Genomic DNA, 13202 nt, shown 5'->3' with positions numbered 1-13202 from the left:
AGATGTATAGTTGTTTATTTACCTTGCATATCTTTTGTGCATGGGCGCCAGACAAACTGCCTCCAAACACTGTAAAATCCTGTTCAAAATAAACAGAAAGCCAGATCACAATAAAGCAACTACCTGTTAACTTGCATGTGATGTCCATAAGAAATATACTCACTTGTGATGAGATCTGTCAACTTTATCTAATTAGTGTGCTATCCATTACAAAATAAAACATGGCAGTTCCAGGTCGTCTCTAGAACATACAGAATGTTCCCTCAGGTGGGATGCAGCCAAAATACTACACAACATATATTTAACTGTATAGGAATAAAATAGGCTCACATACCTGGCTAAAAACATACACCAATCTTCCATTAATCCGACCTTGACCAGTGATGACACTGTCCCCAGGATACTGCAAGAAAAAGGTGGCGGTAAAAAAAAATAAAAAAAAGAGAGGGGATGTGATTAGAGGCGGAAATGTCCAACATATAGAACACAAAACGCATATCAATTGCGTTGATGATAAAAATGTTTTGCTCAATAAGTAAACCAAACAGGAGTACGGTGCTCAGAATAACCAGCAAAAGAAACAGACAAATATAGATGCTGCTAACCATTTCTATCTGTAGCCTTGTTCGAACATTCAGCTGTAGAAAAACAATTAGGTTCATGCCCAACCATTAGTGTGGTGGGTGAATGGTGTCCTTTAAGAGAACTGTTTTTTTATTTAGCGAAAGAAAACAAAAAAGCGATCTTGCGAGTATGACACTTATTGTGCTAATCCATATTTTGGGTGGTTTACATCACCAACCATGAGTCCCTCCCTCCGACCAGGTACAGGACAACTATGAAGCAGTCCAACCAAATGCTTTTTACACTGAATGACAGGACATGCAACTTCGGTAAAAACTGGGAGTAGAAGAAAGTGTTAATATCAGTGTTGCACTCATGGTCACCCATAGCAATTACTACGAAGAGATGGGTTGAGATAAACAAGTTACTTACCTTCGGTAACGATATATCTGTAAGAAACATTAGTTAGTTAGATTCCTCACCTTAGAATATCCCCAGGCGTCAGGCTGGATCCGGAAAGTTTTTTCGTCAGCAATACCCTTGTGCGTCGCTAGGCGTCGTCTGCGGCTCGGCGTCCGTCGTCGGCGTCGTGATCGCCAGGATGACGGAGTACTTAGACGCCGCCCTCGCGTGCTGACGTCAGTTCTTGTACATAGCTTTCCGCGCCAGGAACGCAGAGCCATGCAAGAGACCGACACTGGTGCCCAAAAATTCTAGGGCCCTGAAAGGGAGGACCGCAACACTAGATATCGGTTAGCAGAACGGGGAGGATGGGTGGGTCGGTGAGGAATCTAACTAACTAATGTTTCTTACAGATATATCGTTACCGAAGGTAAGTAACTTGTTCATCTGAAAGAAACATGTTAGTTAGATTCCTCACCTTAGAATCGATACCCCAGCAATACCAACCCCGGTGGTGGGTCTGCGAACCAAGATCACACCAGAAAGTCCTGCAGAACGGAACGGCCAAAGAAGCCGTCTCTCCAGACTTGGCTGTCCAGGCAATAGTGTTTGGCAAACGTGTGCAGCGAGGCCCACGTTGCTGCCTGACAAATGTCCGGCAAGGGGACTCCCCGGCCCAGGGCAGTGGTCGCCACTGTGGCCCGAGTGGAATGGGCCCTCAGCCCAACAGGAGGTTCCTTTTTAGCTAAGGAATAACAGGCCTTGATACACAAAACGACTCACCGAGAGATGGTTCGCTTGTGCACTGCTCGCCCCTTCTTGGCGCCCACATAGTCAACAAAAAGTTGGTTGTCCACCCAGAACTGTTTGGTGAGGTCCAGATAGAAGGACAGCGCCCGTTTTGGGTCCAGACGGTTGAGCCTCTCTTCCTCTTTCGAGGGATGCAGAGGCGGAAAGAAGGTGGGCAGCGTAACAGACTGTCCGATGTGAAAGGCAGTTACCACCTTAGGAAGAAAGGAAGGCCGAGTCCTGAGAACAACTTTGTCCGGATGGACAGAAAGGAAAGGAGGTTTCGAAGAGAGAGCCTGGAGCTCACTCACCCTTCTAGCAGAGGTGATGGCAACCAGGAAAGCAGTCTTAAGCGTCAACAGACGAAGGGGACAATTATGAAGTGGCTCAAAGGGAGCGCACATTAGAAACGTCAATACCAGATTCAAATCCCACTGAGGCATTACGAAAGGGACAGGAGTAAACATGTGAGTAATGCCCTTAAAGAAGCGAGAAACAACAGGGGATTTGAAAAGAGAAGGCTGATCAGGAAGCCGTAAGAAAGCAGAAATAGCTGAAAGATAACCTTTAAGGGTGCCCAGAGCAGAGCCCTGCTGGGCCATGGAAAGAAGAAAGAGGAGAACCTCAGAAAGAGGGGCGGAAAAGGGATCCACAGCCTTTGCTGTGCACCTTGCCACAAATTTGTTCCACCTGCAGGCGTAAACCGATTTTATGGAGGGACATCTGGCTGCCAGAATAACATCACAGACTTCAGGAGGCAAGTCAAATGGCATCAACTGACGCCGCTCAATCTCCACGCATGGAGGTGAAGGCTGGACAGGTTCGGGTGGAGGACCATCCCCTGCTGCTGCGACAGAAGATCCTCCTGAAGAGGCAGGCGTATCGGGGGATCGACAGATAGACTGAGTAGCTCGGGATACCAGTATCTTTGTGCCCAATCCGGAGCCACCAAGATGACTTGGGCTCGGTCGCGTCTGATCTTCAGCACTCTGGATAGAAGTGGTATAGGCGGAAAGGCGTACAACAGACTGCAACTCCACTCACGACAAAAGGCGTCCCCGAGCGAGTGCCACCTTGGAAAGTCCAACGCGCAGAACTGCTGATATTGTGTATTCTCTTCAGTGGCGAATAGATCTAATCAAGGCTCTCCCCACTGCCGAAAGAGGCCTTGCACCACGTCCGAGTTTAGACGCCATTCGACATCCATCATGCACCAGCGGCTGAGTTCGTCTGCTCTGGCGTTCAGAGAGCCCGCCAGATGTTGAACCACCAGGGTGATGCCCTGATGTTCCAGAGGCACAGAGCCTCCTGACAAAGGGTCCACGACCCCACCCCACCCTGTTTGTTGCAATACCACATGGCGGTGGTGTTGTCCGAGGACACCTGCACTACACTTCCCCGGACAGAGGGAAGGAATGCCTTCAGTGCAAGTCGGATCGCCCTCAGCTCCAGAAGGTTGATATGGAGCCGAGATTCCGCCGGAGACCAGAGGCCTCTGATCTCCGCCTCTCCCATGTGGTCCCCCCATCCCAGGAGGGACGCATCCGTCACCACTACGTGCTCCGGTTGGGGTAGGGAGAGGGATCTGCCACTGACCCAATTGCGGTCTGTGAGCCACCACTGCAACTGTCTCGCAGTGCCCTCCGAGATCAGGACGTGGTCGGACAGGTTGCCCCGATGCTGGGCCCACTGAAACTTCAGGTCCCACTGCAGAGCCCGCATTCGCCATCTGGCGTGATGCACCAACAGGATGCAGGAGGCCATCAGACCCAGAAGCCGCAGCACCAACCTGACCGAAACCCGGGATAGAGGCCGAAAGATGGGAATCAGAGCTGAATATCCCAGACCCGCTGTTCCAGAGGATAAATCCAGAACTGCGCCGAGTCCAGAACCGCTCCGATGAAGAGGAGCTTCTGGGAGGGACTCAGATGCGACTTCGGCACATTGATGGTGAACCCCAGCGAATGCAGGAGGTCGGCCGTAGTCTGGAGGTGAGAGACGGCTGCCTGGGGCGAGCCCGCCTTCAACAACCAGTCGTCGAGATAGGGGAAGACTGGAACCCCCAATCTGCGCAGATGAGCTGCGACCATCACCATCACTTTCGTGAACACCCGAGGGGCACTGGTAAGGCCGAAGGGGAGCACGGTAAACTGAAAATGTTCTTGGCCCACCGTGAACCGCAGGTAACGCTGGCAGGACGGGATGTGGAAATAAGCGTCCTGCAAGTCCAACGCTACCATCCAGTCTCCAGGGTCTAGGACAGCCAGAACCTGAGCTAAGGTGAATATCTTGTACTTCTCCTTGCGGAGGAAGGCGTTGACGCTCCTGAGGTCCAAGATAGGGCGTAGGCCCCTTTTGCCCTTCTTGGGAACCAGAAAGTAGTGGGAACAACAACCACGACCTACTTCTGGACCAGGAACACGCTCGATGGCCCCCTTGGCCAAGAGGGCCGTAACTTCCTCCAGCAGAAGTTGCAAGTGATCCCCGTAAATTTGGTGGCACTGCGGGTGGTATGGCTAGAGGGGTCGCCTCGAAGGGGAGGGAAGTAGCCCCTTCGGACGATCTGTAGTACCCACCTGTCTGATGTGATGGTACACCAGTGGAGCAGGTGATGGCGAACTCTGCCTCCCACTGGCGTGGAATGGGCCTGAAAGCTCAAACTAGGAGGGCTTTGAGGCGGATGCTGCTGGGGTAGATGTGGACGGACCGGCACGTTGTCCCCCTGTACCGCTACGGCGGAATCCACGTCCACGACCACGTGGAGGTTGGTTCTGCGGCCTGTGGCTAGGCGGACGTGAGGGGGCGCCCCTTCCTTGGCCACGAAAGGGTCAAAAAGCAGAAGTTTGCGGGCGCGGGCCGAGAGGCCCAAGGACTTGGCTGTAGACCTGGAGTCCTTAAAGCGCTCCAGCGCACTATCCGCTTTGTCGCCAAAAAGGCGACTGCCATCGAAGGGCATGTCCATGAGGGTGCTCTGGACATCCCTGGAAAAACACGTGGACCGCAGCCAGGCGTGGCGACGAAGCGCCACCGTAGTCGACATTGCCCTGCCCTCACTGGGGCACAGTCCACATCGGATTGCATGCCGTGCTGCATCCCGCCCCTCGGCAAGAGCCTGGGCGAGCCGAGTCCGGGCCTCCTCCAGACACTGGGGAAGCACGTCCTCCACCATATCCCACAGGGAGTGGGAGTAACGGTCCAAAAGGCACGCGGTGTTGATAGACCGCAACCCCAAACTGAGGGAGGAGAACAGTTTCTTCCCAAACTGTTCCAGCCTTTTGGATTCCCGATCCGGGGGAGCGGACGGGAAGGAGGTCTGGGAGGTAGAGGCCTGGATAACCAGGCTCTCGGGCGTGGGGTGCATGGACAGAAAACTGGGGTCGCCTGGTGCAGGGCGGTGGCGCCGGGCCACATTCCGGTCCACAGGAGGAAATGTAGAGGGTATTGCTGACGAAAAAACTTTCCGGATCCAGCCTGACGCCTGGGGATATTCTAAGGTGAGGAATCTAACGTGTTTCTTTCAGATGCATATTTTTCAATTCTAATACCCCTTTTGTTATAATTGGGGTTCTCCTGTTGTGGAAAAAAATAACTCTTGCTGCAGAACTCTGCTGTAAGAAAAAAAAGATTTCTTAAGCACCCATTTCTTCATAAGAACTGTGCATCACTCAAGAAAAGTGTCCAAACACCCAACATTCTCAGCAGTTACGTGCTCTGATGGCTGCAACGTTTTCAAATTATTGCAACCTCTTGCTTTTCAAATCACATCCCAGAATTGATTACTTTATGTCAACAATAAGTCATGTCTTTCTTGTTGAGGTTGCCCACTTCAATATTTAAAGAGTTATGTAATGCCCCTTTAACACTCCTTTCTTAAGACTACACACCATGCACTCTTCCCTTATTCATTAACATCCAGTAATCCCGGACCCTGGTCTATTTTTATTACACTCTAATTTCTCAGGCATGTTATGGTTGTTGAGGTCTGTTTGGATCTGTATGTTGGTGCCCACTCAACATATACTACCGGTGTGGTTTGTGAACGTCTGCCTGGAACTGTGTCTCAGTGATCATGGGAATGTACTACAGGTGTTTTATAAATCTCTGTTTTTAGTTATATGTCAATGCACTACAAGCGTAATGCCTAAAAAAAAAAAGGAGTGTTTGTGATAGTTACTCCATTAGCTCAAAGTGTGGTTTTCTTGCCAAAAGTAGCCACAGTATATATGGTTACTGTAGGACTGTTTTTATTCACGGGCTGCAAAACCACATGTTCACGCTGAAATGTGTCAAATGCAATTCTTCTTTAGGTTTACACTAGAAATCCTTACAGGCTCACTGCGTTTAATGATATTTGTTACATTCTGGACTGAGGTTTGGCAGTAGAAATTTAGGAATTGTTTTGTGGACCACCACTGTGAGAGTAATCTCTAAATTGGCATAATACTGAATTTGTATGAAGCTCTTAAATAGGAGGTTTAATTTATAACTTGTACTAAAGATTTCTTTTAATTAAAGTACTTTGTGATGTAGTTTTGTAAGTCGGTGCATGTTGTTTTATTAACTCTTGCAATAAGGAATTATTTGATGGAATATTGAGGTAAGAAATGCTGCACTCCAGTATGTTCTTTAACAGTGGAATTTGACACTTTTCAACATTGGTTGGTGATATAACGTAAAGACCAAATAAGTAAAAACAGCGCGATTTATTGAAAGCTTGACCTAGGTCAATTTCTCTCCTCCTTCTAAGCAAAGTTACATCAGCAAAGGGGAAAGGTGTTCCATTGAAGGAAGTCACTTCCTTAAATGGCAAATCTAGATTTGGGAACTGGAGAGTATACAATAATGAAATGTCTGCTAAGAATCACTAAATTCAATAGTCATTCCACCAAGGGCATTTGGAATACTTTAATTAGGCAGCCAGGTCGCACATACCCTTTCATTGTCAACACTTGTATCCTAGGTAATAGTACAACATGCCAATGATGGAGAGGTACCACTTGCTTGCAAACCTCAGATTGTCAGACCATTGCTCGAATTGTACCATTTTATTGTAAAGCATCTCATAATTTGCCATGTTAAGGAGGGTAATAATATTGAAAAAAATAAAATATTGCATACACCTGTAACAGTAATTCTAGATACAATAATTCATTAAATAAAAAGGTATATATTTGGAAAAAAAATAATTATATATAAAATTATTATAAGGGTCCCTTAATTAAATTGAAAAAAAGAAAACAATTTTAAAAATAAAAAATTGCATACATTTTTAAATGCAAGATGGTGCAGGTGTCCGGGACAAAATTAAATACGAACTGTATCAAATTACTCTGAATAGTATCAAGTGTGACAATGGAGATGAGAGTAAAGGCTTATGATCCTTTACATTATTCTAAAATACTTTACAAGATAGGGAATAAGGAACAATGAAATACGTATCATGATAAATTGTAGACAGGAGAATGAGGAAAGATATATCCACAAGGACATGGCTGCGCGCAGAAAATGAAATTCCAAGCAAAGAATTAATTAATCGTATGCATATTTTTGTATTTGTCAATGATTCCCACATTTCACGAAGTATGAGGATTTGGGTGTATTATATGCTATGGCCGTCCAGCCTTAATGTTGAACACAATCACAAAAATGGTCTTGGGTCCAGTCAGGCTCGTTTGAACAGCATTAAGCTCAACCTTAGGTAGCTATGGCTTTGAGCAGCTAGGCCTGAGCAAAGGAATTAGTGAAAATTATTTAACAGTACAAAACAATGAAATAAGAAAGCCATGCAGCATGATAAACACAGCAACAATTTATAACGATAGATTATATTTTTATGAATTTTTAAAGTCCTTGTTGAACAAAATCAATCGTAGGGTTCCGAAGATACAGATTTTTAAAGGTTTTATCACTTTTTAATTCAATGGCAAACAAGCATTGGTCATTTAAATGTTTATAAACATTTAAAAAGTTTGCCAAAGTTAGTTTGGCTACTCCAGTTTGGTGACAAAATCCGACAGGGAGAAGGTCTGGGGGGCCAATGGGGAAGATAGATAAGTTACTTACCTGTAATCCTAATTTTCTCCCAGGGGTAACCTCAAAGTACTAAGCAATGAACATTCTTGCGCATTCGAGGGGATCCCGAAATGTACATTAAAATTATATATATATAAATTTCCCACAAGTAAGACAATGCAGCCTCAATGAAAACAACGGTAAAACAATGCTTCAACAAATTGCCTTTTGCATCAATAGAAATATACTGTATATTCTTTTATATACACCTATAGAAAGAAAAAAAACAGGAGAACAAAGACACTCATACTCTATTGAACTGCAGAAGCTGCAATGTAATAGAGTAGGCATTGCTAACCCATAGGCTGCATTGGAAAAAACACATAACAGCACAGAAAATGAAAGAAACTGGTACCGTGCCTTTAAAGCAGCCATGACCCCTAGCTTCACATCATACCTCAGGGGTGAATGTTAGGTCAGCTGTTCTTTGCGGAGATCCAAATATCAGGGCACAAAGAGATGCTTTATTGATTGATCATTTGTCTGGGAAGGTGGGTGGGTTGCTTATGACGTTAATGAGGATACCCCTGGAAGAAAACTAGGATTATAGGTTGCACCACTCAGGTGATTGGTGATACACCCCCCCCCCCCCCCGCCAAACTGGAGTGGTGCTAAAAGGTGACAGGGGAAGCGACTGCTCATGGCTTTGTTGGGGCTTCTGTCGAGGATGAGGTTTTGTGTGGGGTTCCCCTACCACGGGAAGAGCGGTGCCCTTGGTAGTATCCTCTCGACTGGTACTGTTGCTGCCTTTGAGACCACGGAGGGGTTTGAACCATCCGATGAAATGGCCTGCGATCGTACGGCCTGTACCTACAACAAAGCTCCTTCCTTTTTTCAAGGCCTACCACATTCACTGTCTCAAGTTCCGCCTCCATCCTCACAGTTTAATCATCTGTGTGGGGTTTAAAGAGAGAACTTCCAGTAAAAGGAAGGTTTACAATACGTTGTTGAGCTTCCGGCTTTAGGGCAGTAAGCCAGGCTAATTGTCTAGCATATACTCCATGTGCGTAAGCATGTGCAGCAGGGTTGCACCATCTGCTGCCACAAGATCCTCTTCTTGGAGAACTTCTTCGAAGTTTTGTCGATCCACTTTGGTCAACTTGTCTTTGAATCTCTCGAAAGAATCCCATAGGGACCTATGATAGCATCCTAAACGGGCTGAAGTATTGGACACTTTCAAGAAGGAAGCTGAGGTGCCACAGACTTTCCTGACCCAAGAATCCTGGGCTCTGTTTTCTTTATCGGGAGGAACCATAGAAGAGGACGCCACTGCATGAGTCTTCTTTGCCGCTGCAATGATTACGGAATCCAGAGGAGGATCCGACCTCATGAACAGTGGATCCTGTTCTGGAGGCTTGTACTTCAAGATTCTCACAGGGGCAGTCCTGAGTGACGCCAGCGTGAAGAAAAAGCCCATGGCCGGTTGAAGATGCCCAGGTATCAAAGGTAGCTAAGGTCTGGCAGCTTACCCCTGGTGCAGAGTCTCAAAAATAACCGAGGATAATGTTTGAGGAGAGGGCACAACCCAAGTAGAACATGCGAACGAGCAGGAACTGAAAGAGGGTGTGGTGTGCAGAGTGGGGAAAGGTACATTTCACAGCATGCATTTCTAGAAAACGTAATAGGAAATTAAACATAAGGAGTTCAAATGGTGCATTTTACAGCCAAAACATGCCTTCACCATAATCCCCAATTTCGAAAACGCCCTCCAAACCCCTAGTCAAGCTCAAACCTACACAAACAAGCACCCAGTGTTTCCTACCTGTAAAGCTTGCCTTGCACATTCAGATTAGGTTGATCTACATTCAGTCACAGATTGTCACAGTGATCTACTTTGAGGAACACAGTGTTGTAATGTCGCACCAAAAGCTATAGTTGCACCTTGAGGCCAGACCACTTATTTTAGGAGGAGTACACAGCTACACTATCATACACTGCTGGCCCATTCGGACACAGGCGGCAAATATAATTCCTGGAGTTTTATTCTGCCCGCCATACTGCAGATAAATCCCCTCATAGCTTCATGTAATGCGCCATTGGGATCCCCCTCCTGTGGTGTGCTACTTGAAGGCTCTCACATTACACTATGAAGAATGCCATGGCAGACTGCCGCTTTTGTTTTATATAGCAGGACGTGGCAGCATGCGGAAGTAAAACATAAAAATGTTCAGGCCTTCGTTTTCATCTGCACTTTCAGGTGGGATATTCTTACCTGCTTCAGTCACTGTCTAACCTCTATTCAGCTACACACCTTTCTAGATGCTGCGCCCTGCTGCTACCTCCAGTTCGGAATATGGAGAAAAGCGGTTCCACGGTGCTGTGAGAGTCCCTAGTCACGTGCAAAAGGACAGAAATATGCACTTGGCCGAACCAACATCCTGCTCTCTGAGCTTGCCAGAGCCGCACTGAGATTGGACCCTCTGCCAGATAGGAGGGTCCGAGGGAAGCAGATCTTACGGAATTATCTCAGCACTTTAACTGCGTATCTGAAAAGTTTTTTCCTTGGCCCTCTTAGCGCTGTTTTGAAAACTAGAGGTATTTGAGGTTAGAGCCGCTGTGCATGGAGCACTCCCACTCCCAATGTCTCCTAACTCCTAACGCAGCCTCTCTCATTAAAGTGAATTTCTGTGCCCCCGTTTTTGTATTTTATTAAGTTGTTGTGGATTTTGGCATCCAAAGTTATTTGAAGTGTAACGGTTTTCTTTTCTTTTGAGCAGTATAATAGTTCAGACATGACAATCTCCTAATCTCATCCTGTGGTCAAACTAAATCTGGCTATTCATTTTGTGCTCTTGACAAGCAGACTGGGCCCGGGGCTTCTTCAGAGTTCTCGGTTTCAAGAGCCCTTCCCCATTAATAATAAACCGCTTGTCACATGCCACGTTTTCACCACCCTTACACGCAGCCACGGCCGGCAAGCAAGGTGGGGAGAAAGGTCGAGCGGGGGTGGGGGACAGTAATTAAAATAAAAAACGTAACTTCCTCAACCTCCGGATCAGCAGGGCAGCTCCTGGCTGCATTTTGCCTTGGAAGCATCCCTCCCCTCCCCATAACCAATCACAACGCTGCAATGGCAGCGTTGTGATTGGTAAGGCGCAGCGGAGAGCGCCCCAGCCGAGCCATTTTCTCTATGTAGGCTGCATGCAGCATCCTACATAGAGAAAAAGAGGGAGTGCGCATGACTGCTTTGTTCGGCCCTGGGGCTGACCAAACAGTCACTACCCACAACAGTGGGCAAAGCCACTCCCTTCCTGCCCTCGAGCAGGACCGCCCACCCACCCGCCCCCAACCAGGCACTCCAGGCACTTCTGCTTTCTCGCACTGCGAGAAGAAGAAACATAAAATGGTAGTTTTACCATTTTATGTTTCTGCCTTCTCGCACTGCGAGAAAGCAGTAGGGCAACGCCCCCACGCCCCTATGGAGGAGCCGCCACTGTTCAACTTATGCACTTCTCGAGCCAGCACTTCGTGAAAAGTATTGACATCATCCATCGGAGAGACTCTTGAAGGTGGGCTGTCCGTTAGAGTGGGAGAGGAGTCTCTTTTTGACAAACGCATGGAGGGGGAGGACAACAAAGGCAATCTATGCCTTGACGGTGTACGATGCCTAGGTGCCAGAGTCCTACTTTGTGGTGATGGACTTGTTGTTCGAGCACGTTCCCGACCTCTGGGAGAAATTGTAGGAGAGAGGTGTACAGTCTGTTCCAACCGAGCTAGAGGACTGGAGTAGCCCAGAGGTTTCTGCACTTGCACAGTAGAAGACATCTGAAAGTGGTGCACTGGTAACCATCTGGGAGACAGCTGACAGAAGCGGATCTCTGGAGCTCTTGCTGTGCGGTAGGATCCGGTACCTGCGGTGTCACCTTCTGCACCCACCTATCAGGAGACAGAGAACCAGAACTGCTAGATGTCGACAGAGGCACCTGCGGTGAAGCCTTTGAAGTGGATACTGTAAGAAAGTGCCATCTTTCTTGCATGGTATGCCCCCACTTTTTGCTGAATTGCTGAATGTACTTTGACCGAGTGTGTCCTGGGCTCCTGCCAATCAGGTGCCCAGGGCCTACGTTCCTTCCCTAAACCAAAACCTCCAACCCAAATTGGCAAACCCTGGCCACATGTCAGCCCCTGGTAAATGGTACCCTAGGTACCCAGGGCCTTGTGACCAGGGAAGGCCTCTAAGGGCTGCAGCACTCATTGCGCCACCCTTAGAGGCCCTGTACCCTAACACACACACACTGCCCTTGCACGCTGAGTGTCTGGATACAGGACAAAACACAGAGTCGACATGGCACACATCCCTGTGTGCCATGCCCATAACCTACACTGCCCAGGCATATATCAGCCACCCCTCTAGCTGGGTGCCCTATGTAAGTGGTATGGGCACAGGAGCATGAGCCCTGTGCCCCTACAGTACCCAGGTCCATTCCTGGGCCCTGTAAGTGCAGTGCTGCCATTTAAGAGTACATGGTGCTGGGAGCTTGTCAAACACGAACTCCACAGCACCATAATGGCAACACTGAAGACTGAAGTTTGGAATCAAACTGCTCAGCACATTAAACCCACACTGATGCCAGTGTGGGATTTAATGTACCAAGCACCAGAGGGCATCTTAGAGAGGCCCCCTGATCTAATCCCTGGCATCAGCTCGGAACCGCAAACCCTACACACTATGCACCCGCCAAGCCTGGCCTGTGCCGGAGTGAACAAAGACCACAAGTACGACCCCACGGCGACTGTGACCCCGAGTCCGGCACCCAAGGACTTCCCTCGACGCTCCTGACGACGCCTGCAGCCTCAGAACCAGGTACCCCCCCCCCCCAACCGAGATCAACAGAGGGTAAGATTTCCCGACACCAAAAGGCACCCCTGCACCCGGCACTCCACGGCCCCCTGTGCCCAACTCCTGGGTACCTACCTATCCTCCAACTACCCAACTACCTCTCGAAGTGGTGGTGGCACCTGAAGAATCTTCGTCCCCGAGCTTGCAGTCTTTTTCTAAACCGGAGCTTTCCCATTGAAATCAATTGAGCGCCCGAAGGCTCAAAAGCACCCTGCACCCAGCCGCCAGAGTGGCCCTGGCAGTGTAACCTTTGCACCTATCTACTTCCCCTTTTGCCCTGAGCAAGTGACCAGGAGCCCAGCTCCCACAGCCGCGTGGCCTGCTAGTCAGCAGCCACCAACCAAGGCCCCCCCTGCCTCCCATAGGATAACATTGAGCCTAACTCTCTCTGCACCAGTCTGCCCCTGTGCCGCTGAGGGTGTAACAACTGTACCTACCTGACCCTGGGAGACCCCCGAGTCTGTGCCCAGAACCTTAACTTTGCCAGTCAAGTACTTACCTGAAAGCAGATACCCTATGGAGAAAATTGAGTTAA

General features: G+C 48.2%; 1 protein-coding gene across 1 annotated transcript in view; it reads right to left on the bottom strand.

Moving 5' to 3' along the window:
• PCCB (propionyl-CoA carboxylase subunit beta) overlaps positions 1-13202 on the bottom strand; it is a 548767-nt gene that overhangs the window by 421330 nt on the left and 114235 nt on the right. Inside the window, exons 3-4 of the mRNA XM_085634345.1 lie at positions 335-403; positions 23-79 (exon numbers count right to left, since the gene is read on the bottom strand). Coding sequence (XP_085490471.1) covers positions 23-79; positions 335-403 — 126 coding nt within the window. The remainder of the gene's footprint in view (positions 1-22; positions 80-334; positions 404-13202) is intronic.

This window comes from Triturus cristatus, chromosome 11 (genome assembly GCF_964204655.1).
Source record: "Triturus cristatus chromosome 11, aTriCri1.1, whole genome shotgun sequence".
NCBI lineage: Eukaryota > Metazoa > Chordata > Amphibia > Caudata > Salamandridae > Triturus > Triturus cristatus.
The sequence above is the reverse complement of the archived record's forward strand: the minus strand, read 5'-3'. Positions and strand labels throughout refer to the sequence as shown.